Source organism: Globicephala melas, chromosome 10 (assembly GCF_963455315.2).
Source record: "Globicephala melas chromosome 10, mGloMel1.2, whole genome shotgun sequence".
Classification (NCBI taxonomy): domain Eukaryota; kingdom Metazoa; phylum Chordata; class Mammalia; order Artiodactyla; family Delphinidae; genus Globicephala; species Globicephala melas.
Window position 1 is genome coordinate 85,386,285 of NC_083323.1, and position 26,082 is coordinate 85,412,366.

At 38.7% G+C, this 26,082-nt stretch overlaps 1 protein-coding gene across 10 annotated transcripts in view; it reads left to right on the forward strand.

Moving 5' to 3' along the window:
* ABCC9 (ATP binding cassette subfamily C member 9) overlaps positions 1-26,082 on the forward strand; it is a 148,627-nt gene that overhangs the window by 114,408 nt on the left and 8,137 nt on the right. For 8 of the 10 annotated variants that reach the window (XM_030841322.2, XM_070046451.1, XM_060306185.1 and 5 more), the window contains 8 exons: positions 5,298-5,400; positions 15,898-15,999; positions 16,582-16,702; positions 17,967-18,097; positions 18,846-18,924; positions 20,800-20,908; positions 22,271-22,374; positions 24,614-24,747. In XM_030841322.2, the coding sequence (XP_030697182.1) occupies positions 5,298-5,400; positions 15,898-15,999; positions 16,582-16,702; positions 17,967-18,097; positions 18,846-18,924; positions 20,800-20,908; positions 22,271-22,374; positions 24,614-24,747 (883 nt within the window). Of the gene's footprint in view, positions 1-5,297; positions 5,401-15,897; positions 16,000-16,581; positions 16,703-17,012; positions 17,209-17,966; positions 18,099-18,845; positions 18,925-20,799; positions 20,909-22,270; positions 22,375-24,613; positions 24,748-26,082 lie in introns of those variants that run through there. The other 2 variants (XM_060306184.2, XR_009565464.1) reach the window with 2 other exon arrangements.

Here is a 26,082-nt window from a genome sequence, read left to right on the forward strand (position 1 = left end):
CGATTATAATCTCTTCAGATATTTTCCTGGGTCCTTTCTCTCTCTCTTCTCCTTCTGGGACCTGTATAATGCAAATGTTGGTGCATTTAATGTTGTCCCAGAGGTCTCTTAGGCTGTCTTTATTTCTTTTCATTGTTTGCTCCACAGCAGTGAATTCCACCAGTCTGTCACTTATCCGTTCTTCTGCCTTAGTTATTCTGCTATTGATTCCTTCTAGTGTATTTTTCATTTCAGTTATTGTATTGTTCATCTCTGTTTGTTTCTTCTTTAATTCTTCTAGGTGTTTGTTCTTTAATTCTTCTAGGTCTTTGTTAAACATTTCTTGCATCTTCTCGATCTTTGCCTCCATTCTTTTCCGAGGTCCTGGATCACCTTCACTATCATTATTCTGAATTCTTTTTCTGGAAGGTTGCCTATCTCCACTTCATTTAGTTGTTTCTCTGGGTTTTTATCTTGTTCCTTCATCTGGTACATAGTCCTCTGCCTTTTCATTTTGTCTATCTTTCTGTGAATGTGGTTTTCATTCCACAGGCTGCAGGATTGTAGTTCTTGCTTCTACTGTCTGCCCTCTGGTGGATGAGACTATCTGAGAGGCTTGTGCAAGCTTCCTGATGGAAGAGACTGGTGGTGCGTAGAGCTAGGTGTTGCTCTGGTGGGCAGAGCTCAGTAAAACTTTAATCTGTTTGTCTGCTGATGGGTGGGGCTGAGTTCCACCCCTGTTCATTGTTTGGCCTGAGGCAACCCAGCAATGGAGGCTACAGGCTCTTTGGTGGGGCTAATGGCGGACTCCGGGAGGGCTCATGCCAAGGAGTACTTCCCAGAACTTCTGCTGCCATTGTCCTTGTCCGCATGGTGAGCCACAGCCACCCGCTGCCTCTGCAGGAGACCCTCCAACACTAACTGGTAGGTCTGGTTCAGTCTTCTATGGGATCATTGCTCCTTCCCCTGGGTCCTGATGTACACCCTACTTTGTGTGTGCCCTCCAAGATTGGAGTCGCTGTTTCCCCCAGTCCTGTCAAAGTCCTGCAATCAAATCCTGCTAGCCTTCAAAGTCTGATTCTCTGGGAATTCTTCTTCCCGCTGGACCCCCAAATTGGGAGGCCTGATGTGGGTCTCAGAACCTTCACTCCAGTGGGTGGACTTCTGTGGTATAAGTGTTCTCCAGTTTGTGAGTCACCCATCCAGCCGTTACGGCACTTGATTTTATTGTGATTGCGCCCCTCCTACTGTCTCATTGCAGCTTCTCCTTTGTCTTTGGATATGAGGTATCTCTTTCAGTGAGTTCCAGTGTCTTCCTGTAGATGATTGTTCAGCAGTTAGTGGTGATCTGTATTGATTTCAATTAGAGATTTTTCTAACCTAAGAAATATTTGTATTACACATATGTATATATATATATACATATAACTGAGTCAAAAAGTAGAATATAAAGATACAGCCATCATCTACAACATGCATCACAGAATTTCTACATAAATCTACCTAGGTTTCATTGTGAAGCATTTATACTTTCCACAGTGGTGTGTTTTCCCATCAGAGTGTGCAGTGCCTCTTATTGGAGATTGTAAAACCATTTATTGACTTGGAATGTAGGTATTAAGATAAGATTTATATTCTAATAGTAGCCAGCAATGCCCAGTGGTACTCATAAGTACACCATATTAAAAATTACATTTTTCACCAAACAAGTCCTTTCAAGTTAATTTATTTGAGTTTTGAACACATGCTAGCTGCTACTCTTGCTGCAGATATAGAAAGACTCCAAAGACATGGCCTTTTGTTTCTAACCGAGATAAATACCACAGAGAAAATGGATGGGATAACATGGCAGGTGGGGGATAATCAGTGACTGGATTCAGGCAAGCTGGTAGGTGGAAGAGTTGATGGGTTCAACTGAAAACAGCCTCTATTTTCTTGGTGAAGAACAAGGTCAGGTCATTTTCCGAGAGTGCTGAGGACTGGAATCACATAAAGCATTTTGAAGGAAATGATGATTTAGCATAAAAGAGAAACTTGATCAAAAGTCAACGTTTAGGGCTTCCCTGGTGGCGCAGTGGTTGAGAGTCCGCCTGCTGAGGCAGGGGACAGGGGTTCGTGCCCCGGTCTGGGAAGATCCCACATGCCGCGGAGCGGCTGGACCCGTGAGCCATGGCCGCTGAGCCTGTGCGTCCGGAGCCTGTGCTCCGCAATGGGAGGGGCCACAGCGGTGAGAGGCCCGCGTACCGCAAAAAAAAAAAAGTCAACGTTTAGTTTTTTCACTTACCTTCTTCACCAGACACATGAGCAGAATTTGGCTTGACTGTTTCTAATTTTACATCAGGAAGATTCTAGAGAGCTGTAAGAAAGACAAACTATTACATGACATCTAAGACGTGAATGATGATCAGAAGACACGAAAGACAACCCAACTTTTATGTAGCAGTACATGCATCAGACTCATCCAGATTTAGATCTTCCACGGTTCATTTTTAAAGTAAATATAACGTACCACCAATATCAGCACTTTTAAACGAAAGGAAGTTTTACAATGTGGGGATAGTTTTGCTACCATGAAAAACATTCTAGAATCTTTACATTTGGTAACTTGTGGTTAAGAATCAAATACATTCTTTTCCATCTATTTCTTCCTTTCTTTCAGGCTAGTAAGAGTCCCCAGAGTCCTCAACGCTTTGGAAAGTTCATATTTACTGATTAGGCTGCTTTCCTCCCCTGCGTTCAGGGTTCGTGGTGTACTCACAGGCAGTCGTGAACTCCCTCAAGTAGTTTACCACCAAAGGATCACAGTTAAATTAGACTGAGATTTCAGTGACCTTTCCTGTTTTTTTTTTTGTGGTCTGACAGAATAAAGGTCTAAGAATGTTCAAAAGATGAGCTGGATGTGGATGAAAAGATACAGACTGAGTGTGTCAAAGTTTCCATTAGGAAAACAGAAGGGTTCTTGCCAAATAGAAACACACAGAAAGAATGTTCGCTGCATTTCCACCCCTCCCCTTTCACTGCTGCTTCAGATTGTTGCCAACTCCATTTACAAACTCTTTAAGAGTATATCTGCAACAATATCCCCAAACTAAAGGAAGAGTAAGGAGAGCCCCAGGCAAAGCACTTTGTCACAGTGAAGTGTTTGATGTTCATCTCAAGTGGAGTCCACAGGCTTTGGTCCAAACGCCCCCCACCCCCACCCCCAATCTCTCCATCATCACAGCCCTCTAGGGAGAAGGCCTTGTCTCCTCCAGCCCCTGAACATGTTGAGTTTTCTCACTTCTGTTCCTTTGCTCATGTTGTTTCTGATACCTCCAGCGCTTTGTCCCCCCTTGTTCACCTGAAAAATTCAGCCCATTTCTTAAAACCTCACTCAGACCATCTTCCTAGTCCTTTGTGAAACTTACTTAATCCATCTTTCCCCACCCTCCACCCCGTTCCCTACCATCCTGATCCTCTGATCAGTCCAAATCATCGCCTTCCTTTATGTTCATGTAGCATTTTGCGCATAGGGCCGTTAGGATTGGCTTCTGTGTTGTGCCTTCCTTACTTGTTCATACCGTGCTTCCTTCCTTCACTAAACAATGGACTCCTCTAGGGCAGAGGTCGTGTCTTATTCGGACATATATATTCTAATGTCTCACCTAGTGCTCGTGCTTGATGAATGTTTCTGAATGGGTGGGTGACACCTAACAATGCAAATATAGAATCGGCTATATCTGTTTACAGCTGAAATCCACTATCTCCGTAAATCCTGTAACCCTATGAGTCATCCTACCTTAATTATTCACTCTGTCCATCTCTAAAAGGGTCATCACCAGGGTAGTCCTCTTTCTCCGTCTACTCAGTCCCGCCCCAGTGCGTTGCTATTCAGCACAGGTCCTCCTGTGCATGGCATTTGGGTCAAGGCTACATAACTCAAAGTGAGGTCATGATTTGGCTCTGATGGCTGTATCCTTTGATTAGTGTAGCTCAGATGTTGCTGTCTGACTCAATTATCTGATTTTTCTGGTTTGGCATATTGGAATGATCAGATTGATTGGATAAGCATCAAGTATCTGCTTTATATTGGCCTGTATGGATGGCTTCACGGGCCAAGTGAACACCCCACCCTGGACTTCTTCATTTTTGACATAGCGATTGCTTATTATAAACTTGTGAAAATTGATTTGAAGATCTGGGGGGACTTGGAGCAGTCTCTTATCAAATAGGAATTACCACCGGGCTGTCAGATGAAATTTGGCTGCTTCTTGCAAACATAATACATAGAAGGAGGTCTGTGTAAGATAAGCCATGAACACAGAAAATTGAACAAACCTTTGGCATTTCCTCCAGCCTTCAAACTAGTTATTTTGGTTATCTGATCCAGCTTTCCATTGTTTCTGTTACTGAGGGAAAATGATTGAAAAATAAAAAGAGGCTATTTTTGCGACGTAGAAAAGATTTATCACCACGTAACATGAGTTTCTTGGAGAAGTAGCTCACGCGTTCGAATGGATGAGGTTTTTATTAGAAGTTTCCTTTATAACACAGGTTACACAGAATTTGGTCTGATTATGTTAATTCCCTAGAATGAACTTAATTTGGCCAAGAATCAGTATCTAAACTGTATGTGTCATAGACCCTTGTAAGCACCACACGCCAAGAGTTTCTTTCATGTAATGACCATTCTTACAAATAGTTTGAAACTTTGAGATTATATGATATCTTGCTTCACAAGGACATCTGTCATTTGCAAGGACCCCCATCCTCCACTTCTTGCCACTTCATTTTCCTTCTTTGAGTCCCAGAAACACTGAGCAAAAAGAAAAAATTTAAAGTATATATTTGCCTGTTACAATTGCATATTTTCCTGTCTTCCCTGAGTCTCTTCTAGTACCTTCCACCCAACTCCAACCATGCCATGTGGAAAAGTAAAACACATGCAATAAAAAGTAGGTGGAGTATGTTGCATATCTGTACAACTTCTTCTGGTTTTTGTAGGGCACTTGCGACATAGACCATGCCTTGTTTTCATGGCTGCCATCATTATGTGGAAATTTATGAAACAATCTTTAATAGGACTTTGTCACTGGAAAGATTCCTTTCCATAGCAGGGGTTGAGAAAGGAAGGAAACACTGCACCACACCATCTCTCAGTAAGGGTGCAGGAGAGCAGTAGCAGCTGGCCTTTATTTGCAAGTAGGAGTCCATTTACTAGTCATTCCATCCCATCAGTTTGTCACCGTGTTGAGTAAATAGTGTAGTAGGAAGTGTGACTGTTTTTTATTATTTCTCCTGTTGTGTAGCTAACATCATAATATTTTTGTTTTCTGCAGGCATGAAACCAGATTCAAGCAGCGAATGCTGGAACTTACAGACACGAACAACATTGCCTACTTATTCCTCTCAGCTGCCAACAGATGGCTAGAGGTCAGAACGGTATGTTCATTGCATGATTTTGAAATGGAAACCACACAGAAAAGAGGCCTGATGCAAAGAGGAAGACAGTTGTAAAAATTAGGCTTCCACTGAGATTCAGCACTCGCTTTGCATTTTCTGAACTTTAAAATAGCTCAGGATTGTTTATGTTACGGGTGAAGTTTGTCATAATGTTTTTAGCTAATGGCAAGACAAATAGCCCCAAATGCAAAAATTCATTTTGTGTTCATTAGTCGCTAGATTATATAAGTTAATGGAATAGCAAATATTTGTATAACTTCAGTTTTTTTTTCAAAAGAGCACATCTGACAAGGGAACAGATGTACTCATTTACTCCACTGAGCTGGACCGACCTGGAAGAGGTGGCGACTTTCTCTCTTTTAAGCCCGTGGAAGATCATGTTAGCCCAAAATGTAAAATATTGTGATTAATCATCTGTTGCCTTCTTCTGCCCTCTATAAAGTAGAAGAATGGGCACAAGCTTTGACACGTACAGACTTGGTCTAGCAAGTTAATGAATTTATCCGAGTCCCAGTTTGTCATTTGTAAGATAGGTGTAAGAATGTTACCTCATGGGGGTGTTAGGATTAAAAATAATAATATAAATCCCCTAGCTCACTGATTGGCAAGTGCACTCAACAAATGTCTTTTGAATGGTTGGATGGTTGGATGAAAAAATGAATTGAAACAGTACCTGCCCTGGTAAGTGGTTAATAAGCCAACCAGTTGGGGTATGAATGAAGTAGGAGACAGGTGAGACCCAAGTCCCACAGGGAAGAGGATGTTGTTTGCAGACTGGTCTGCATAATCTGCAGTATGATTTACTTTAGTAATGATGAGTTGACCGTCATCTTTTTAAAAAAAATAATTATCTATCAGTTTGTGAAAAGGAAAAGGAGGTTTACTCATGCGGTTGTAAGAACCTCACTTCTGCTGATTAATCACCTCTACTACCATATGCACGCTTTCTTTCAAAACTCAATGGACCAGAGAGGGCAGATGGTAATGGGAATTTGATAAAGTCGAAATGAAGGAGCCCAAATTAAAATCTGAGTTGTTGACGGATGGATACAGATTGGTAGGGAATCTTGGATCCCCCTGTGAGCTGTAGTTGCCATGATTTCTCATGGTTTACAGAGATTCTCTACTACTATATTAGTTATTGTGTAGAAATTATCCAGCAACATAACACAATTATATTTCACAAATTTTAGGTAGGAAATTTCTTATGGGTTGCTGTGGGGATTGGGAGGGGGCAGGGCAGATTCTCCTGAATAATCTGTAACTAGCATAAAGGCAGCTGAAGTGTTTAGGACTTAGAACCAAAATATTATTCCTAGATCTTACCCAGACCCTAATTCCTTGCTTTAAGCTTCTGTTTGTTTGTTTAAATCTGTTTTCTCCAAGGAAAAGAAATCATATCTGATAACAGAACTAATGATGAAATAGCTTCATCAAAGAATGTCCTAAAATCACAGGGAGAAAATATCAGTAGTTACCTTTGTATTTGATTTTCCTGAAGTTGAAGATCAAGTATGTTTTTTAGGGGCAAGTGTGTTTGCTTTGGACTTGAGGTGAGTGTCTGACCTGACTCCTGCTTCTACTCTTTAACACTTCCTACTGTCAGGTTAATGGACAAATGTTTAACAAGAATCTTCAAGCAAACCATATGTTCTGCTCTCATAGCCAGAAGACAAGATATTAGAGCCTTCAGACCGCCAAGAAAGGGAAGGTCAGGAAAAATTCAGAGAGGAACAGCAGCCAGATTCAGAACGGGTTAGTTTAGCTTGACTCACACTCCGCTACTTAAACACGCCCCCCCATTAAAGGCAGCTGGACCTACTTGAATATAAAAGAATTCTAGTTCTACCTGCAGAAGTCTAAAAAAAATACTGATATGTGAAAAAGGAAGGGTGGGGTCTGCCGTTCATTCTGTTACCTTATAACACATTTGTCTTTGTGTCTTTTCTTTGTTTTCTGTGTATTATACTCTTTCCATGATTTGCTGTCTAGCCTTACCAGATCTCTCCCTTAAAAACCAACACAAAAACATTAAAGGATCCTTTGCTTCTATTTCTGATTAGTAAATATAAAATTTGGTAAGAAACTTGCTGATTTACTGCAACATTCCAGGCGTATCTGCTGATACAAGTCAAGGTCCAAAGTCCTTTGTGGATGGTTTGTCTCTTGCATCTATTGAATTTATGTATCGGTAAGTTTATGTGGGTGTACACACAACACACACACACACACACACACACACACACACACACACATGCTTCTAGACAATCCCAGAGATCCAGCTTAAAACAGATTTATTCTCTTTCTGTTCTTTGGGTATACCGAAAGTTTTTATTAGAATCAGAATATTTAGAATATTAGAATATTTATTTGAATATAAATTTATTTGAATATAAATTTGAATATAAATGCCACAGTAGGGGTGTTGAATGAATAAAGTAAAATAAAATGAATAAAAATGATGAATAAAGAATTTTAAAAATGAGTAAACTCCAATAAGGAAATAACCTTTCACCCAATCATATACATGTAAATGACCTCATTACTACTGTGCTTCTGTGGATGTGTCTGCATCACTGGAGATACAATTTCCATTTGAAAGAAATGGATCTTGTGTCAAAAATAAGAGAGATATGAACATTGAGAAACAGGACCTTGGAGACTGGGGTGTGAAATGTTCTCCAAACCCCACAGCTGGACATACTCTGCCTCGTAAGTCATTTACAAAACATAAGTAATGAAAATTTCTATTTGGCCCAATGACTCTGTCTGCATGGACCTTATCTACAGTATCAACACAGCCCCCTCCATTCCCTATTCTCTGATATCTTACTCAGCAAATTAACAAAAATATCTGCTGTAGCAACTATTCTTGGAGCTCCCATAGCAGAAGCACAGTTAAACCGTACCAGGAGGGGGGCAGCATTGGGCATAACTCAGAAGACGCCAGCAGAGTTCCTGATGCAGATCTGGGGATTTCACCAACTCTAATTCATGGACTCATGACCCAAGTGGAGAGAAAGAGGAGAAAACTTATCGTAGTTTTCTGTGGCTGTTTTTCTCTTCCCTTTCTCTTCATTCTCAATTTTAGCTTTCCAGAACAATGCCACTGAATTCTGTGGACAGTCTCCAGGAGAAGGAAGGGAAACTACAGTTAAAGCACCATTTTTAAATTCAGGAAAATCCCTGAGCGCCATCCATTTTTTTCTTATTATCTATTAAAATATATATATGTACATATATACGTATATATGTGTATATATTTACATATGGCTCTTCTTTCTTTTCCCGGTCATGTTAGGTAAGTGTTAAGACAATTACAAGTTATTCCCTTTCTCTGGCTGAACAGTGTTCCCTATGGAAGATGTAGCCCTGCCCACCATGTTCATTTCATAGTTATTCTGAATTGGGAAAAAAATAAAGTTCACAACACACTCCAATTAAAAAGGACAAGAATCTAAAAGAATAAAATAGTTTGGCTGGTAGAAAGTAGCCAGACTGTGGCCACCCAGGTTACTTTGGCAGTGGAGGGCAGTGTTTCTCCTCTGGGTGCTAAGTGAAGTGGGCCACAGTCATGTGCAGTGTGTCACGACAGCCTAACCTTTGAATGCTGCTTACGTTCTTTTGTTCAGCACAGGGTTTTCTCTTCATCCCTCTGAACTAAACAGTTCCAGTTCTTTGGCATCGGTGTTTCCATTTGCGAAAATTGTGTAACTCTATCTAAAGGGTGTCTTTCCAAGGCTTTGTCTTGCTGTGTATGGTGAAAGGATAAAAGAAAAATCACATCAAGAAGCCAAAAAAAAGTCTTTAGAATCAACAGGCTAAAGTGAAAATAGTCTTCAGGGTGAGCTTGCATGAGAGTCTATTTTGTGAAACAGCACAGAGCTTTTCTGTATGTTCATAACTCCATTATAGACAGGTGTGCGTTGATCTTGTAATGTGAAGACCCAGGCACTCAGTGGAACCATAGACGTGGACTTCTGAGGGCTATGTGAAGGAGAAAGGTAGTGTTGTTGATAACTATTTACAAGGGTGTCGTATGGAAAATTAACAGTTTTTACTCTAATCCCACATATAGATAGAGAAATTATTGAATCACTAGAAATCTGATAAGAGGCTTCTCTTTTGACATAGGAATCAAAGGCTTCCCTTCTGGAGGGGAGTGTTGAACTCACAAAGTCAATGGAAGTTACAATTTATCACTATACTTATAAAAATGTCCTGCTGTTGGGCCCTCTCTGAGAGTGGTCATTCACGTATGTAGTAGCTTCTGTTTCCTAAGTAGAATCTGTCATTCCATTGTATTGTTTTGACTGAAGGCGTTTTTCATTGAATTGGTTGGGTAGGATGTAGAAAGCCTTAGCGGAAGAATTTGTGCTTCTAGTAATCCCTAAGTGTTTCCTCTCCTGTGTGTGAGTTATTCAGACTATCTGCTTCTCCTTTCTTAACTTACTGCCTTTAAGCCATTTTGTTATTCACATGTTTGCGATGGAAAGGAAAGAAGGTGTGGAAAGGTAGAGTCACTTTATAATTCATTAAACTTGTTGTTTAATGGTAAAGGAAGTGGAAAACTGGAAGCTAAGGTAAGCTCTATCAATTTCTCACGTCTGTTACTCTTGTATTTGAAAGGAAGTGATTGGAATTTAGTGGTTTTGCTATGAGATTTCTTGATAAACGTTATGCGCAAAGGAGCTTCCTCTCTTATGCAGATTGAGGTAAAATTCTGATCAAATGCTTCCAAAAAATCTCCAGTTACTTTAAAAAAAAACGTTATTGAGCAGGAGTAGTAATCCTGAAGTGAGCTGAAAAGTATCACATTGATATAACTAGAAGACAGCACAAATAGCACTTTTTTAAAAAAGAAAATGATGAAGAATATTTTTATGATAAATAACTGTTTTAGATGCTAAACTGCAGACATTTTGGCTTTTAAGCTCTTGTATCTATTTGAACTTACTAGACTGTGGAATTGGGAAGTGGGTTCATCTCCTGAAAAACTTGCTCTAAAGGTACTTCAAAAAGTTATGCCTTGGACATATATACACTACCAAATGTAAAATAGATAGCAGTGGGAAGCAGCCGCATGGCACAGGGAGATCAGCTCGGAGCTTTGTGACCACCTAGGGGGGTGGGATAGGGAGGGTGGGAGGGAGATGCAAGAGGGAAGAGATATGGAGATATATGTATAGCTGATTCACTTTGTTATACAGCAGAAACTCGCACACCATTGTAAAGCAATTGTACTCTAATAAAGATGTTACAAAACAAAAGAAAAAATAAGAAAAAAAAATGAGACAAGGCAGGGAAAGCTGTTGGCACACTGTCTGCCATGTGTCAAATGACCAATAAATGTTAGTTATTATTATTAACTAAAAAAAAAAAGAGAGAGAGAGGAATAAAGCAGGTGACTTTTATAACTTCTAGCTTTTTCATATTGTATCTTATTTACAGAGAGGAAAAGTGGCCCCAAAAGTCTGTCAATATAATATAAATGTAGCAGAACAAGGTGTAACAATCGTTAGGTCATGTACATTCCAGGGATAGGAATAGGGTTTGGGGAGGCTGCCTGGCACGTTTATGTTGCACAAAGCTCTTCCTCCCACAGAGCCTTCTCTTAGCCCTATGCTGTTAAAGCCCTATGAGATTTGTATCATTAAATACATGTTACACAAGTGGCTATTTAAGGTTACACACCAGAAGAGAGAGTAGAGGGTATGTGGAATACTTATTGACCTCTTATGAATAAAAGCTCCTATGAATTAAAAAAAAAAGCTATGCCTGTTTGCTGAGGTGTCAAAAATATCTCTTTACATTATCTTTACATATAAATGTTGGCATATTTTATCTACTGGACTAAGAATTAAAATAATGTCTGATGATCATACTGAAAACCTTACAAGTAGTTTTGAAAACATTAGCTCAATGAGAGAGACACGGAAAATATATACTGGCTTTAACTTATCGATCTCTTCCCTCCCTTTTCTCTCTTCATTTGTTTTCACTTCTTTTGCTGGTTTCATTGCCAGGATGAGGCTAACCCACCTATTATCAGAATTACCATTTCAATTCAATAGAAAATAGTTTAAAGTATTATCTGATTCAGTCTAACATTGAGTTCTATACAATGGTGGAATCCAGGGCCCAATATAGAATATAAAGATCCATAATAAATGAACAGGGAATGAGGTGGGAGGAAGAGAGATTGAGTGGGTAATGTTTTCCATTTCCTTTATAATATTTATATTAGGCCTACGTCTAATTTCCATTTATTGAGACTCTGATTAATCTCGTTTCGGTATGTCAGTTGCAGCGTTGTTCTATTCCAGCCCTATTCAGATTGCTCTTTGTAACACAGAACACAGCATTTTATAAGTTTTTCCTGTACAACTGAAATAGCAAAACAATTAATAATTATTGGGAACTGAATGATGAAGTTCTTGACTTAAGAGTGCTTTTCACTTTAGAAAGGCAAAGAACTCCTAACACACGTAGCACAGCTTTCTAAGATAGTCATATCACAGTTCTAAGCGGGGGATAAAAAAATCATAAAACTTTGTGCTGGGCTTCCCACCTTGTCAAATATGCATCCTTGTAATATTTGTACATGTTCAACTCTTAAGTCTGGAAAAGGGATTGGTGGAGACTTAAATGGCTCATAAGAGTCCTTTAGAAAAAAACGTCAGAAGCCTGGATTTAGAAGATATATGGCTCATAGAAGAACTCAGTGAATGTTTTATGAAGGGGGTCAATGTATCCAGTCATGAATTCCATAAGGAATCATTGGGCCTTTACAGTGTACTTAGCATTACTGTATTCCTGTTGCTGGAAAATTTAGACAGACTTTTTTCACGGACTTAGATTCTAGTGAGAGTAAATGGACTATGAACATGAGAACAAATAAGCAAATAAGATCATTTCAGATAGCACGAAGTGTGAGGAGGAAAACAAAGCAAGACAATGCGCTAGAGAACAGCTCCAGGGCTGGGGGTGGGATCAGGAAGGGAAGGTCTCTCCAAAGAGGTGTATTTAAGAATTGACTCCTAAATGACGAGCAGTAGCCTGGTGTCTGAGACCTCTGGGAAACATTTCAGGCAGAGTCAGTGGCAGAAACAAAGTATGTTTCCAATGTTACTGACCCAGGTCCTTGGAATCTTTAATTAATAGAAATTGAGGGCTTCCCTGGTGGCGCAGTGGTTGAGAGTCCGCCTGCCAACGCAGGGGACGCGGGTTCGTGCCCCGGTCCGGGAAGATCCCACATGCCGCCGAGAGGCTGGGCCCGTAAGCCATGGCCGCTGAGCCTGCGCGTCCGGAGCCTGTGCTCCGCAACGGGAGAGGCCACAACAGTGAGAGGCCCGCGTACCACAAAAAAAAAAAAAAAAGAAATTGATAAGAAGCCAGAGGAGAAATTTAGGCAAGGTTTTACTGGGACTCGTGCTACAGCACAAGGGAGTGAAAATAAGTAACAGGTGCGCTTGCTCACTTCCCGAGGAAGTGACAAGCCGATTCCTTAAATGGGATGAGGGTGAGGGAGGATCAGTGGGCTGGGGAGAAGGCGTGGCTTACGTGGTCTGCCCACCCACTTGGTGGTGCTGTGCGCAGGGGTCATGCGCAGTATCCTGCTTTTGCTCCCGGCACCTCAGACATGGCAGTTGGTTTGTGGCCTTTTTGTATCTTATTATAATCACCCGAGCTGCGCATGCGTGCAGTTATTTTTAGTCCCTTGTAGTTTCTTTGTACTCTCTAGCTTAGGGGATTCATTGGTTCAGGTGCAAGCACTGCAGTAAAGGTCCTAGGTCCCAGGTCCCAGCTTATCTCACCAAGGACAGGAAGACCAACATAGTTGCAGCAGGGTGAAGGAGCAGGAAAGGAATTTCAAATAAGGTCAGAGGAGGCAGGGTCTAGACTCCAGACTTTACATCATATAAGGCTTTGTAATTCATCAGAGTCTGAATTTATTATAAGTGCAATAGGAAGGCATTGATAGTTCTAAACAGGGAAGTTATATATTCTTTTAAAAGAATATATGAATGAATGAATGGATAGATGGATGAATGAATGAGGCTCTTCTTTCCAATGAGGTCAGCTGAGAGGAAGCGGAGAACAGAAATTAGTAAAAACATACCCTGCTTCAAACCCTTAAAGTGTATGTTGCCCACAGAAATTTCTCAGACGCCGACTGGCATATTTCTTTATAGCAAGCTGGGAGCATCTCGCTGGAAATATCTCCTGGTGCTAACTTACTTTCTGAAACTTATCACACAAGCGCTTTATGAGTCTTTTTAGAAAAGATAATATGGAAATAACAAATTTATAACATAACATTAAAAGTATTACCTTTCACAAGAGAGTGGGAAGGAAAAATTCATATTGCTGTAAATATTTTGCAAGTATTTTGGGAACACGTTGGCATTCATAAAATATAAAAGAGCAGCCCAGGCTGGTTAGATTCTGCATTCATGTAGTTGTTGCTTCAAATAAAGGGGGAAAAGGAAGAAGTGTCTGATTGGGATGTGACAAGTTGTTAACAAATGGATACCTCGGAAGAAGCGATCAAAGGAGTATTTACTACCTCTGTGGAATTTACTCCCTCAAGGGATTAACTCTCATGATTTCTTTCTTTATTTTTTGTAAAGATAATGGGAGTCATTACAGAATTAAATTTTAGTGCCTGTTTTAACCTTTGATGTTTATGATGCACGCAAACTTTTAAGCTTGCTTCAAACCTTTGAAAATCATTCAGGGGGAGAAAAAGACATCCTGTTACATGGAGGGGGGTAAATCTAACTGATATTTAATCTTTTCTATTCCTTTCAAAATCCCTGTAAATTAGGTATCATTTCTATTTTCCGAAGAAGAAACTGAGTCTCAAAGGGGTTTAAATGACTCATCTAAGCTTACTAGCTGGTAATTGACAAAAGCATCATTTGAACCCAGATCTCTGATTCCAAGGCTGGGATCATTGATTGCTCCCCAACAATTTGATCTTTGGTGCTATTTAAAAAGAGGCAAGGATGTGCACATGCTAGCTGATTTGAGAAACTGCATTCTTATATGCATATATATATGAAGTTTTATAGTTTTGTTTTATTTATTTATTTTTGGCTGCATTGGGTCTTAGTTGCTGCACACTGGCTCTCTTGCGTCGAGTGGGTCTACTCTTCGTTGCGGTGCGCGGGCTTCTCAATGCGGTGGCTTCTCCCGTTGCAGAGCACGGGCTCTAGGCACGCGGACTTCAGTAGCTGTGGCACACGAGCTCAGTAGTTGTGGCTCACGGGCTCAGTAGTTGCGGCTCATGGGCTCTAGAGCGCAGGCTCAGCAGCTGTGGCGCATGGGCTTAGTTGCTCAGCAGCATGTGAGATCTTCCCGGACCAGGGCTCAAACCCATGTCCCCTGCCTTGGCAGGTGGATTCTCAACCACTGCGCCAGTGGTTGAGAAGGGTTGACCAGTGGCTTCTCAGGGTTGAGAAGCCCTGAGAAACTGCATTCCTGACTTCAGCATGTTAAACACTCTATTACTGTCATTATGATCTTATCACCTAGTTACTAGTTATTTTTTTGAGGTAGCAGAGGTTATCTTTTCTAGAGATGGTTATCACCAGTGAGATGAGACTTGAGATAATTCTAGAAAGTGTTCCTGCCTGAACTTCTCTCTGCTTCTGGCATGTGTGACACATCAGCATGACAAGTTTTAAAGATTTCTTTTTCAGAAGATAAGACGTAATAGTGCCTAAGAATAGTGCCTAAGAATAGTGCCTGGGAAATGGGGAAGAAAGAGTGTGTTAGAAAATGGACAGATGTCCCTTAGCTCTCCTTTGAGTTTAAGGCTGGCCTTAATGAATTTTTTAAATTTCTCGGAAGAGTTTATCATTGGGTCATAGACAATTCAGATACCCTAAGACATGCCATGTTTCTAATTTAGGAAGAAAAATTACACTTATTCCTATTTCCATGAAATCTATAGATTTAATATCCCAGACTCTGAGACCAGATAGTTGACAGTAGTTCGGATACAAATCCCAATAAGCTAACTAGAGGCAAACTTCTGCAAAGGCCTTGACTTAGCATACAAGAGAGCTAATCTCAACCCTGGTATAAGCACACATGAAATTTAAGGTAGAAAGTTAAGTTCAAAAATAATTGCTTGTCTGGCAACACAACGCAGTAGATAAGAAAAAGAAAGAAAGAAAGAAAACCCTGTGTCTGATACTGGTCGTGCCAGAAATTGCAGCTTAATTTCTGACCAGGTGTTTAACGCCTCTGAAAGCATATCTGCATGAATATAATCAGAGCCTTGCATCGTTTCCCTTCCCGTCCTAATAGTGTGAGTTGTTATACCTTCTGTAACGTTCTTCCGAAACGTAACAGGATACACAAGGAGTAGCGTTTATTCTCTTAGTGATCACCTGGGTTGATTGAGATCTTTGGTTTAAGAACTTGGGGAGAATCTTTTAATATTTTTTTCTCACTCCTTTTTAGGATTATCTGGGAGCTTGCATTGTTCTCACTGCATCAATTGCATCCATTAGTGGGTCTTCCAATTCTGGATTGGTGGGCTTAGGTCTTCTGTATGCACTTACGGTACGTATGGATGAAAGTCTCTTTTTGCGCAGTGCTGGAGGTACTTTCTGTATGTGGTTATTATCAACTCTTATTCGTGGATGTTAGAGAGGAGTTAGAAGTTCATAACAAGATGACAGCCTGCAAATAATAGTAGATTTGGGCCCAAACGCAGCATTTTAGGATGGCATGGATTCATTTCTGATATTGCGAGCCAATTTTTAGAAAGTCCTCAAACCCTCTGGTCAGAGTTCTCCCAAGGCTGTTTGGAATTCTTGTCCTGAGTTGCTCACCACACATTTAAGGACACTGACTTGAATATGACTATAAATGAGGTAAATGGAAACAGAGATACAACTATCCACTGTGCAGGGAAGTCAGGACAGTTCACAGAACAGTGACATTTGAGGACCCTTGAAGAAGAGCAGACACTTTATTTGCCAACTTTATCCCATGACATCCTCTCTGGTCTCTGATATCCTGCAGCATTTATGAATTGTACCTATATGAACTGTCCAAGTCATCCTATCCCCTAATATCCAGTGCTTACAAAAATTATGACTTCATTTTATATGTGTTCATTGTTTTTGTCACCTGACACAGATAACCAATTATTTGAATTGGGTTGTGAGGAACTTGGCCGATGTGGAGGTCCAGATGGGGGCAGTGAAGAAAGTGAACAGTTTCTTAACTATGGAGTCTGAGAACTATGAAGGCACCATTGGTATTGTTCTGAATATCATTTTATTTCACTTAAATAGTTATTTTTAAAAAAAGATTAGTTGTGTGTCAGGCACACTGTCATTTTTGCTTTTGTTTTCCACTTCAATGGCCAGAGAATCCCCTCTCATCTTGACTTTGCTTGATAAAGGTACACCTGAACCTGAAAAAGATGTGATTATTTAGGCCTGAAAAGTCTTGGATACAACGAGAGTCCAAATTGACATTATTTAGTAGTACTTAAAGAGAATGATATATATGGACTTTATTAATTACCAACCTAAATTATGAACTATTCTATTCTCTTTCTCCAGACCGTATTAACTTAGATGGCAAGAAACTTGGATTTTAAATTCTAACTGAGATTCTTAGCCTTGCTAGAATAAAACTGGCAGAAAATTCAATACTGAGGACAGACTAATCTTCCTTAAATGTAAATCTCATGCTTCAAATGCATTCTTTTGCCTAAATCCTTCAATAGCTCTCGCGGTCTTCAAGGACAAACTCCAGGTAACTTAGCTCAGTCTGCTAGACCCTTTGTTAGTCAACCCTTACCCACCCACCTACTCTCATTTCTCATCATCCCACCTATACACCTTTTACTTGGGCCATACCAACATGCTATGCTTTCTTTATATCTTTGTTCTTCTCCCTCTATATATTTGAAACAACTTTCCCTACCTCTTATCCTTTAAGATTCATCTCAGGCACCGTCTCCACTTGAAACCCTCCTGGAACTCTTGGGTTACCACCATCTCTGCTCCCAAAACACCTCGGATTGGCCTCCATCACGTGACTCTCCATGCGGTCCTGTAGGGTCTAACTCACTTGCATGCGTCCCCCGGGCACAATGAGCACCTTGAGGCATGTCTTCCATCTCCATATTCCCAGCATCCTGCACAACACCTTTCACATTTGAAGCATTCAAATATTTGATGACCAACTGAGTGAACAAATGAATCCATTCACAGATGAACCACTATGAATAGAATTGAGTGATGGAATGCTGGGATATATGATGCCCATTAATGCTCCAAAACAGACACACAAAAGCTATTTTTAAAGTTCTTAATCAAGAGGCTTTTACTCTAAATGAAATTTTAATTTAAAAAACTCAGAATTTGGTTCAGTACTACTTTCAATTTAGAAAAAAATTATGTGTGTATGTATAAATGTATATAAGTATGTGTGTGTTTCTTTCTACCTCTCTGTCTCTGTCTCTGTCTCTGTCTCTTTCTCTCTTCCCTTACCCCATCTCCACCCCCCAGATCCTTCTCAAGTTCCAGAACACTGGCCTCAGGAAGGGGAGATCAAGATTCATGATCTGTGTGTCAGATATGAAAATAATCTGAAGCCTGTTCTTAAACACGTCAAGGCTTACATCAAACCTGGGCAAAAGGTATGGAATTCACTGCCATTTGATTTATTTCATACAAACCCTCAGATGGAACCACTCCATTACCACCTGAGCTCTTTAGACATCCCAGCCAACCACAGCCTCACTGGGCTCCCATTATATTCCCTACACTTTATAGGTCAGACCATTTGCACAAAAGAGAAAAGGGAGAGAGTGGATCCAGATAAAATACACATTCTCTAAGTTGTATTGCCATTCCTTCGTCTCCCATGAAGATCAAGAATGTGAACAATAGGCATGTTTTTCAAATTTTCTAGCTTTTGGCTCATGACCATTCCAGATATCCCCTTGAGAACCTTTGTGTTTGTACTAGCTCTAGTCCCAAAATGATTTATTTTAGTTATTGTAAAAAGAGCAAGTGTGCAGAAAAATGGACTCATTTTACATTTTGTTATAAAATCATCACTTCCAAGATAAAGTGGAACACTTGTTTGCTAGGTCAACAGTATACTAGATGCAAACATGAAGCCACAAAGGTAAAACAACACACCCACATAGAAATCAAAAGAGTTAGAGTGGAATCATTGAAGATTTGTTGAAGAACCCATGTTTTTAGCTTAATAATGATAATTCCTAAGGGAGATCTGAGAAGAAAATGATTATTTTAATGTAACTGTTTACATAGAGTTGCAGTTTCGTCATGGTGTCTTACCTAAGGTAAAAATACTTCTGCCTATTTTCTATCTTTTGTCTGAGTCCTCTTCTCTCTGAGTGACAGTTGATTTCTTAGGTGGGCATATGTGGTCGCACTGGCAGTGGAAAGTCATCGTTATCTCTGGCTTTCTTCAGAATGGTTGATATATTTGATGGTGAGTTACTAACTAAACTTTTTCATTAGCTGTGTGATGCTCTTCCTTAAAAAAAAAATGCAACATCGACTTACCTAATCCTGCAGAAATAAAAAGTAAATATTTATAAGTACTGTGGGTCCTGAAACCCATGATTTGAGACAGGTATCCCAGATAAACAGTCTAGGAGTAAAGAAAAAACATAGAATTGGGGAAATAAAATTATTAGCCCTAAACTCAGCTCTAGATGTTATTATTAGACCATTCTATTCAATTGGTAAAATGAAAACAAGGCCATCCATTTTGAATAGCAACAGATAGAGGTGGCATTTCAAGAGGAAGGAAGAGAGGAAAAGACTGTCTCGCTTCCTGCAAACTAAATATATATATATATATATCTTTCCATCAAAGGAATAAAAAGAAGATAAGTAATCTGCATTTTAATTTTCGTGCATGACTTTTACCATCATCTTCTTAAAAACATGGTTTAATGATGTTGAGCATTTTGTTAGGAGGCAACCATTGCTGTAAAGTGCCAAGCACACGTTGACAATATACAAAAATATTTATTCATCCACAAAATTATTAATAATATTGAACATGGAAGTCATCTAATCTTTGCTTTAGAAAAAATATGTCATTATTTAGTCTGTCAAGTGGCCTATAGATAGGCCAACACATATGCCATCTTGAATGAAAGGAGATCCATCAGCTCGAGAAGTACTTAACTATTATTATCTGTAATGATTGTGATAATGGTGATAGTACCTCACATTTTTATCGTCTTTGACAGTTTATATTATTTAATTTAATCTACACAACAGCTCTGTGAGATAAAGAGGTCAGTTTATGAACAACAAAGTTGAACTGTGGTCATTGCAGGTTCTTTGGGGTTTAGATTCAGGGACAGGGTAAGTATCTGCCTCTAGGTGAGCAGCTTGCTCTTTCCATGGCTGGTAATAAGACACAGATACTTTAAGGATTTTCTGTGGGATTTGCATTATAAGCCAATTACATGATCCAAAGACAATTGATTGAAACTTTTCATTAAAAAACTGTGGTTATGATGAAACATATTAGATTAGCCATATTCTCATGAGTCCAGAAACATCATTTCAGGCCCCATGAGGACTATGATGACTGTTTTTAATACCGTTATAGGTGACTGAGATTTTAATAGATAATATATTATTCTTGAAAGAAAGTTTAAGCTAACATCTTGCCTGCTTTTGGGTCTAAATCCAGCTGGAAAAGGGACTCCAGTTGCCATTCTTCTCTGGGCATTCTCATCTCATAGAGCAATATTGTCTTTGCACAAAGCGATATGATAAAATAAATCTATCAGGGAAAGGCAAGGACGTCAAGATTGTGCAAGTCTATGTACAGTGTGGAAAAATTCACTAAAATGTGATACCTATGTCATAGAATTTACTTTCTTACTTGTAATGCACTGTACTGTTCAATCAATAAACAAGTGAATAAGACAGACAGAAATGCCCATCTTCAACGATCTTGTATTCTAGTTGGGGGAGAGAGACAATAAAAAAGATCAGTAAATGTATATAGAATGTCCTGTGAAGGAAGATAAAGCCAAGAATAGGATAAAGGAATATTGGAAGGAAGAGGACCACTGAGGGAAAAAAGTACTTTTGGTTTGTATGAACCACATAAACTGCATAAAAAGTGGAAATCCCTTTAGGAGAAAATACATAAGAGCAGATATCACCGAAATGTATATTTTTCGTAGAGACATATCATGATGTTTTTAATACTTAAATGGAAAGCTTCCTCTTCTGAATTTCAGTTCTGAACTAGGAAAGTACTTCCAATTTGTAAACAGATATTACTTTACTCGTGATTTGACTACATGCCGCCATTTTTATTTTTCTTTAACAGGAAAGATTGTCATTGATGGGATAGACATTTCAAAACTGCCGCTGCACACACTGCGTTCTAGACTTTCAATCATTCTGCAGGATCCAATACTATTCAGCGGTTCTATTCGGTAGGTGACGTATTCATTCATCAGAAACCCATGTGCCTCAGGACTTACCCTTCGGCTCACAGGAGGGTTTTACTCAGAATTGCTTTTCAGGTAGGTGTGAAAGTTTGTCACCAAGATGATGAGGTCAAATGTTCTGTCCCACAGTTTGGATTGGGGCACCTAGAGTGGCTAAATCAACCTATAGAAGCCCATCCTTTGTGCCGCCAGAAGTTCATCTCTTCTATCCGACCCTACAAACGTCACTTTTTCCTCTGTACTTGGGGACAGTGATTCCTGGCAGACATTTCTGAGGTGTCCACCCTACAGACACCCTGCCTATCTCTGTGTGTCTGGTCTGGCCTCAGCAGATATTGAGTTTGGTTAATACCTTGAGTCCCTCCCATCACCCACAACTTCTCCTTCTGCCGAAATTGCTCTGAAGAAGCTGCTACAGCCTTCTCCATGCCTGGTTTGCGGTTTCTCATGAAAAAAAAAAAAAGAATGGAGGTACTACTCTTTGCTAGGTCCTTTAAATATTGATATATCATCTCATCAAATCCTCAGAGCACTGCTCTAGTGTTCATATTATTGTCCCCATTTTACAGATGAGGATTTTGAACCTCAGAGAAGCTGTAGCTTGGCCAAGTTCATATACTTAGTTAGTGGTAGCACTGCCATTCCAAATAAAGTTTGTCCAACTCCAAGGTCCACTGTGTCATCATCCACCAGATCATGGCTCTCATTCCATCCACCCTCTGTTCTCTCTTGCTCCCCTCCTCTATCTACTTAACTGCAAAGTATTTGCCACCTTTTACTAAATATTCCTTGTCTTGAAGAGAAGATGTATGTAAGACTGCTCCATATTCAATTGTAAAATTACTTTAATTAAAAGTTCTGGGCGTATCAGATTATTTAGCAATATTATAGTAAATCTATATCTCTGATTATATTTATTATGAATATTGTTATTGTGGTTGGTGCAGCATAGCTCATCTGAAATAGCATTGCACGTTCCCATATAGATTTATGTATTTAATGTCAGTTCTGTAGGAATACTTTGCTAGACACTCTTCAAGTTATATTATACATAATATGAAAGTAGATGTATCCAATTTAATGAATTGTATCAAATCTTATCATGGATTTAAACTTACTAATGATATCATCGAAAACCATTGCCCATAACATTCAGGTCATTCATTCACCCATCAAGCATGAATTGAATGCCTGTTCTATCCTAAGCACTGTTGTAGATCCTGGGCATACAGCAGTAACCAAAACAAATAGGATTTACATTTTAAGGAAAGAACAGCAGTAAGCAAATGTACATTAAAAATCATTTTTAAAATTTATTCACTAATTAACTGATTTTTTTTCCTACAGATTTAATTTAGATCCGGAATGCAAATGCACGGATGACAGACTTTGGGAAGCTCTAGAAATTGCTCAGTTGAAGAATATGGTCAAATCCCTACCAGGAGGTCTAGGTATATTTTCTAAATGATACATTTATTTTTTACATATGCAATGAATTCTACATATCTACATTTTTTGCTGGACTCACATAATTCTAGTGTTAAATCTCCTTATGTTTAAAATAATCTCCTAAAGGTCATTAGGACAACTTCAAAATCTAGTGTTTTTGCAGGGGGTGCAAGAGGATGAAACCTTATAACCTTCTGTTCTAGGCGAGCAGGCCAAAATATTCCAATTAATACATTTATCTCTTTAATCTTTCCACCATTGATGGATATAGATCAGTTTAATTAGAATGTTTCCTTGTGGTCATTCTGCTCACATGATTTACATGAATGCCTAACCCTCAGTAGGTAGATAAGAGGACTGAAAAGGCTGTTAGGTCCAAAGAGTACTTGATACCATTTAGAAGCAGGTATTTTCTCCACAGTAGCAGCCATTTTCTTTGCTGCCAGGAGGGCATATTCCTTTTACTTACATAACATAATTTTTTGGAAGACATTATTTTCTATTACCTAGCTGCAGGATCAGTTTGGGTACTTGTGTAAGATATGAAACATGTACTCAAACGATCCCTGAGTTAAATTCAGTCCCAGATGTAGTATAATTTCTGGCAAATAACCGATGATAAAAACAAAAGAGCAATGTGAATAACGAAAGAACAACATGATTAATGAAACAAGAGAGAGTTCATGATATAGTCTTTATTCATAAAAGCGAACGTCTGTAGTTTTGGACTTCTGTTTCCTTAAAACCCGAACACATTTAAGAAAGCGTTGGAAAGGTAGTGGTTGGTTGGTATTCTAATTTTAGTACATAATATGTAGTTGCCAAATTGATTGTGTTGTTTGGCATCTAGTTTGTTTTTTTTTTTTAATTAACCCACAAAATAAAATGATGTTTGTTTGTTAGTTTATTTGGGAAAGGAGACTCAAAAACAATACCTTTTATGATGATAATTTAGTCCCAAGGAAAAGGCATCCCACAAACGAAATTGGGGCAGCGTGTCTTTAAGGATAGTTTTACTGACTTTGCCTGTGTCACCGTGGAAGTAATTGCAGAGGTCTGGGTGAACTTTCCCATGATAATTTTTGATGTCTGCTCTGGAAAGCCCAGCAAATGTACTTGAAAAATTGAAAAGTCTACTTGCGATAATGCTTACAGACCTTTTTTCCTTGGTATTTAGAGACTCTGCCCTCCCCCCATTAATAATTGGAAAAGCAGACAATTACATCTTTATAGTTCTCTTCACTAACATGAGACCTGCATGTACCTGTTTTGAATCATGGGCATAGTATTTGGGGGTATGGTACAGTGTAAGCAACAGGGAATTGCATTTACACTATGTAATTGAATACCGTTTATGCTCATTGTCTTAATAAAGATTACATCAGTGGTTTGATAATGATCTGGTTCATGCCAACTCTAGTGAAGAACATTCATCATGTCCTGCTTCCTTTTTATTTATTATATACATTAAAATTTGGAGAATAGATGCATAGCCTCCAGGCGTGAGAAATTATAAGAATTTGATGCAGTGAGGCAATAATCAATAGAAATTTCCTCTCAGAGCCCTACTAAAAGGTGTTTGAATCCTAATAATATAGATTATTTTGGAAATAGAACTTAAGCTAAACTCACAGTAGTACTTTATAAAATGTGGTTGAAACCAAAAAAAAAGAAACTATAATGAGGACATAACTCATTTATCCATGCAATAAAGTTTCATTCAGCTACTATGTCAGATGCCAAGTGGTAAGTACTGGGGATACATTGATAAACAAAAACAAACCCAGTCCTTACCCACTAGGAGCTTGAAGTCCAGGGGGATGATATAATGGAAGGAGAACAGGTATTGGAGTTGAGAATATTCTGTTTCTTATCAAGCTCTACTACCAGTTAACTAGGTGATCTTGGGCAAGCCACATCATCTCCCTGGGCCTTGGATAATTCTATTAAATAATTAAATAATCTCCAAGGTCTTCCAGTCTTTAAAATGTTTAACAGTATTTTATATCCTACTATAAGGAGGGAATTTACCACCTGTTTTCAAACACAGTGTGACCCAGGATCATCTTAATTTTCCCCAGTTAAAGTTCCTCTTTGCTTTTCCAATGTGAAATCCTTGCACCAGTACAAAGTGATATGCAGCATGTTCTTGTAGGACATAATGTGTTTTCCACTACTTTGCCCAAGGAAAATGTTCGTATCATTTCTTTAATGAAGTCCTTGCTTCTTTTTTTGATTTAGATGCAGTTGTCACTGAAGGTGGGGAGAATTTTAGCGTTGGACAGAGACAGCTGTTCTGCCTTGCCAGGGCCTTTGTCCGCAAGAGCAGTATTCTCATCATGGACGAAGCGACAGCTTCCATCGACATGGCCACAGTGAGTGCATTATCTAAGCTTCTTTAAATTGATGAGATGAAGAAATGCATGTGAAAATTACAATTTATTTTTCCTGATTGGATTCTGAATGCTCAGTACTATTGTTTTGAGTATCTTCTCAGCCACCTCCTTGATCAACCAATGATACAGCACAACAGAATTTCAGTAAAGGAGACTTGACTCTTCTTTTAAAGGACCTCCTATTGCCAATCAACATCATATAAATTTGTCATCACTTTTTTTCTAGTTTTATTTTATTTTACTTTATTTTTCTCCATTCTACCTCTTTTTAATTGAATAATAGTTGATTTACAGTGTGTGTTAGTTTCAGGTGTACATTAAAGTGACTCAGTTATACATACACATATATCTATTCCTTTCAGTACCATCACTTTTTGATAAATCCTCAAAACAGTAAAATTCCAGGGCTCAGTTGATGAGAGTACTGTACTGTATTCAAGTATTCAAGTGTTGTGTCGTGGAAGTTCTAAGATGAAGTATGCAAATCTCTATTTAATAGAATCTATTGATAATCGAAACCAATCATTTTCTAATGCAATTTGAAGATGGAGTCATTATAATTAATGTTGGCTAGAATTAATAATGGCCTTCTCAATGTATTCATGGTAATGAGGCAGAAACTTTGCCTTTTGAAAGAAATCATTTAAAAGTGTCAAATAGGGGGAGGGATAAATTAGGAGTTTGGGATTAACATATACACACTACTGTATATAAAATAGATAATCAACAAGGACCTACTGTAGAGCACAGGAAACTCTATTCAATATTCTGTAATAACCTATATGGGAGAAGAATCTGAAAAAGAATGGATATATGTATATGTATAACTGAATCACTTAGCTGTACACCTGAAACTAACACAACATTATAAATCAACTATACTCCAATATAAAAGAAAAATTAAATTTAAAAAAAGTGTCAAATATGTCCAAGAAGGATCTGTCTGGAAGGCTGTGATTGAGTGGGGAAAATATCACATTGAACTGCTATCAATTAATGTTGTTCTTATAAAAGTTAACTTGATATTAAAAGTTTGGTATCAGAAAGGACAAAAATAAAAATCTTATTTCTTTTCTTACTGTACACTTTAGATTGAATAAAACTACCCAAAAAGGTGAAACAGCTTCAAGATTATTAAGAGCCATATATATGGAGGTGCTAATTTGACATCATTTACTTGTATTAAGTAAGACTAATCAGTTAAAGTACCTATTCAAAGTTTATATATCCTTCTCCGAGTTAAGATAATTTAAAGCAATGAAGTAGTTTCTAATGAAGCCATTTCACTAAGTAAACATAACTACATCAAAATTA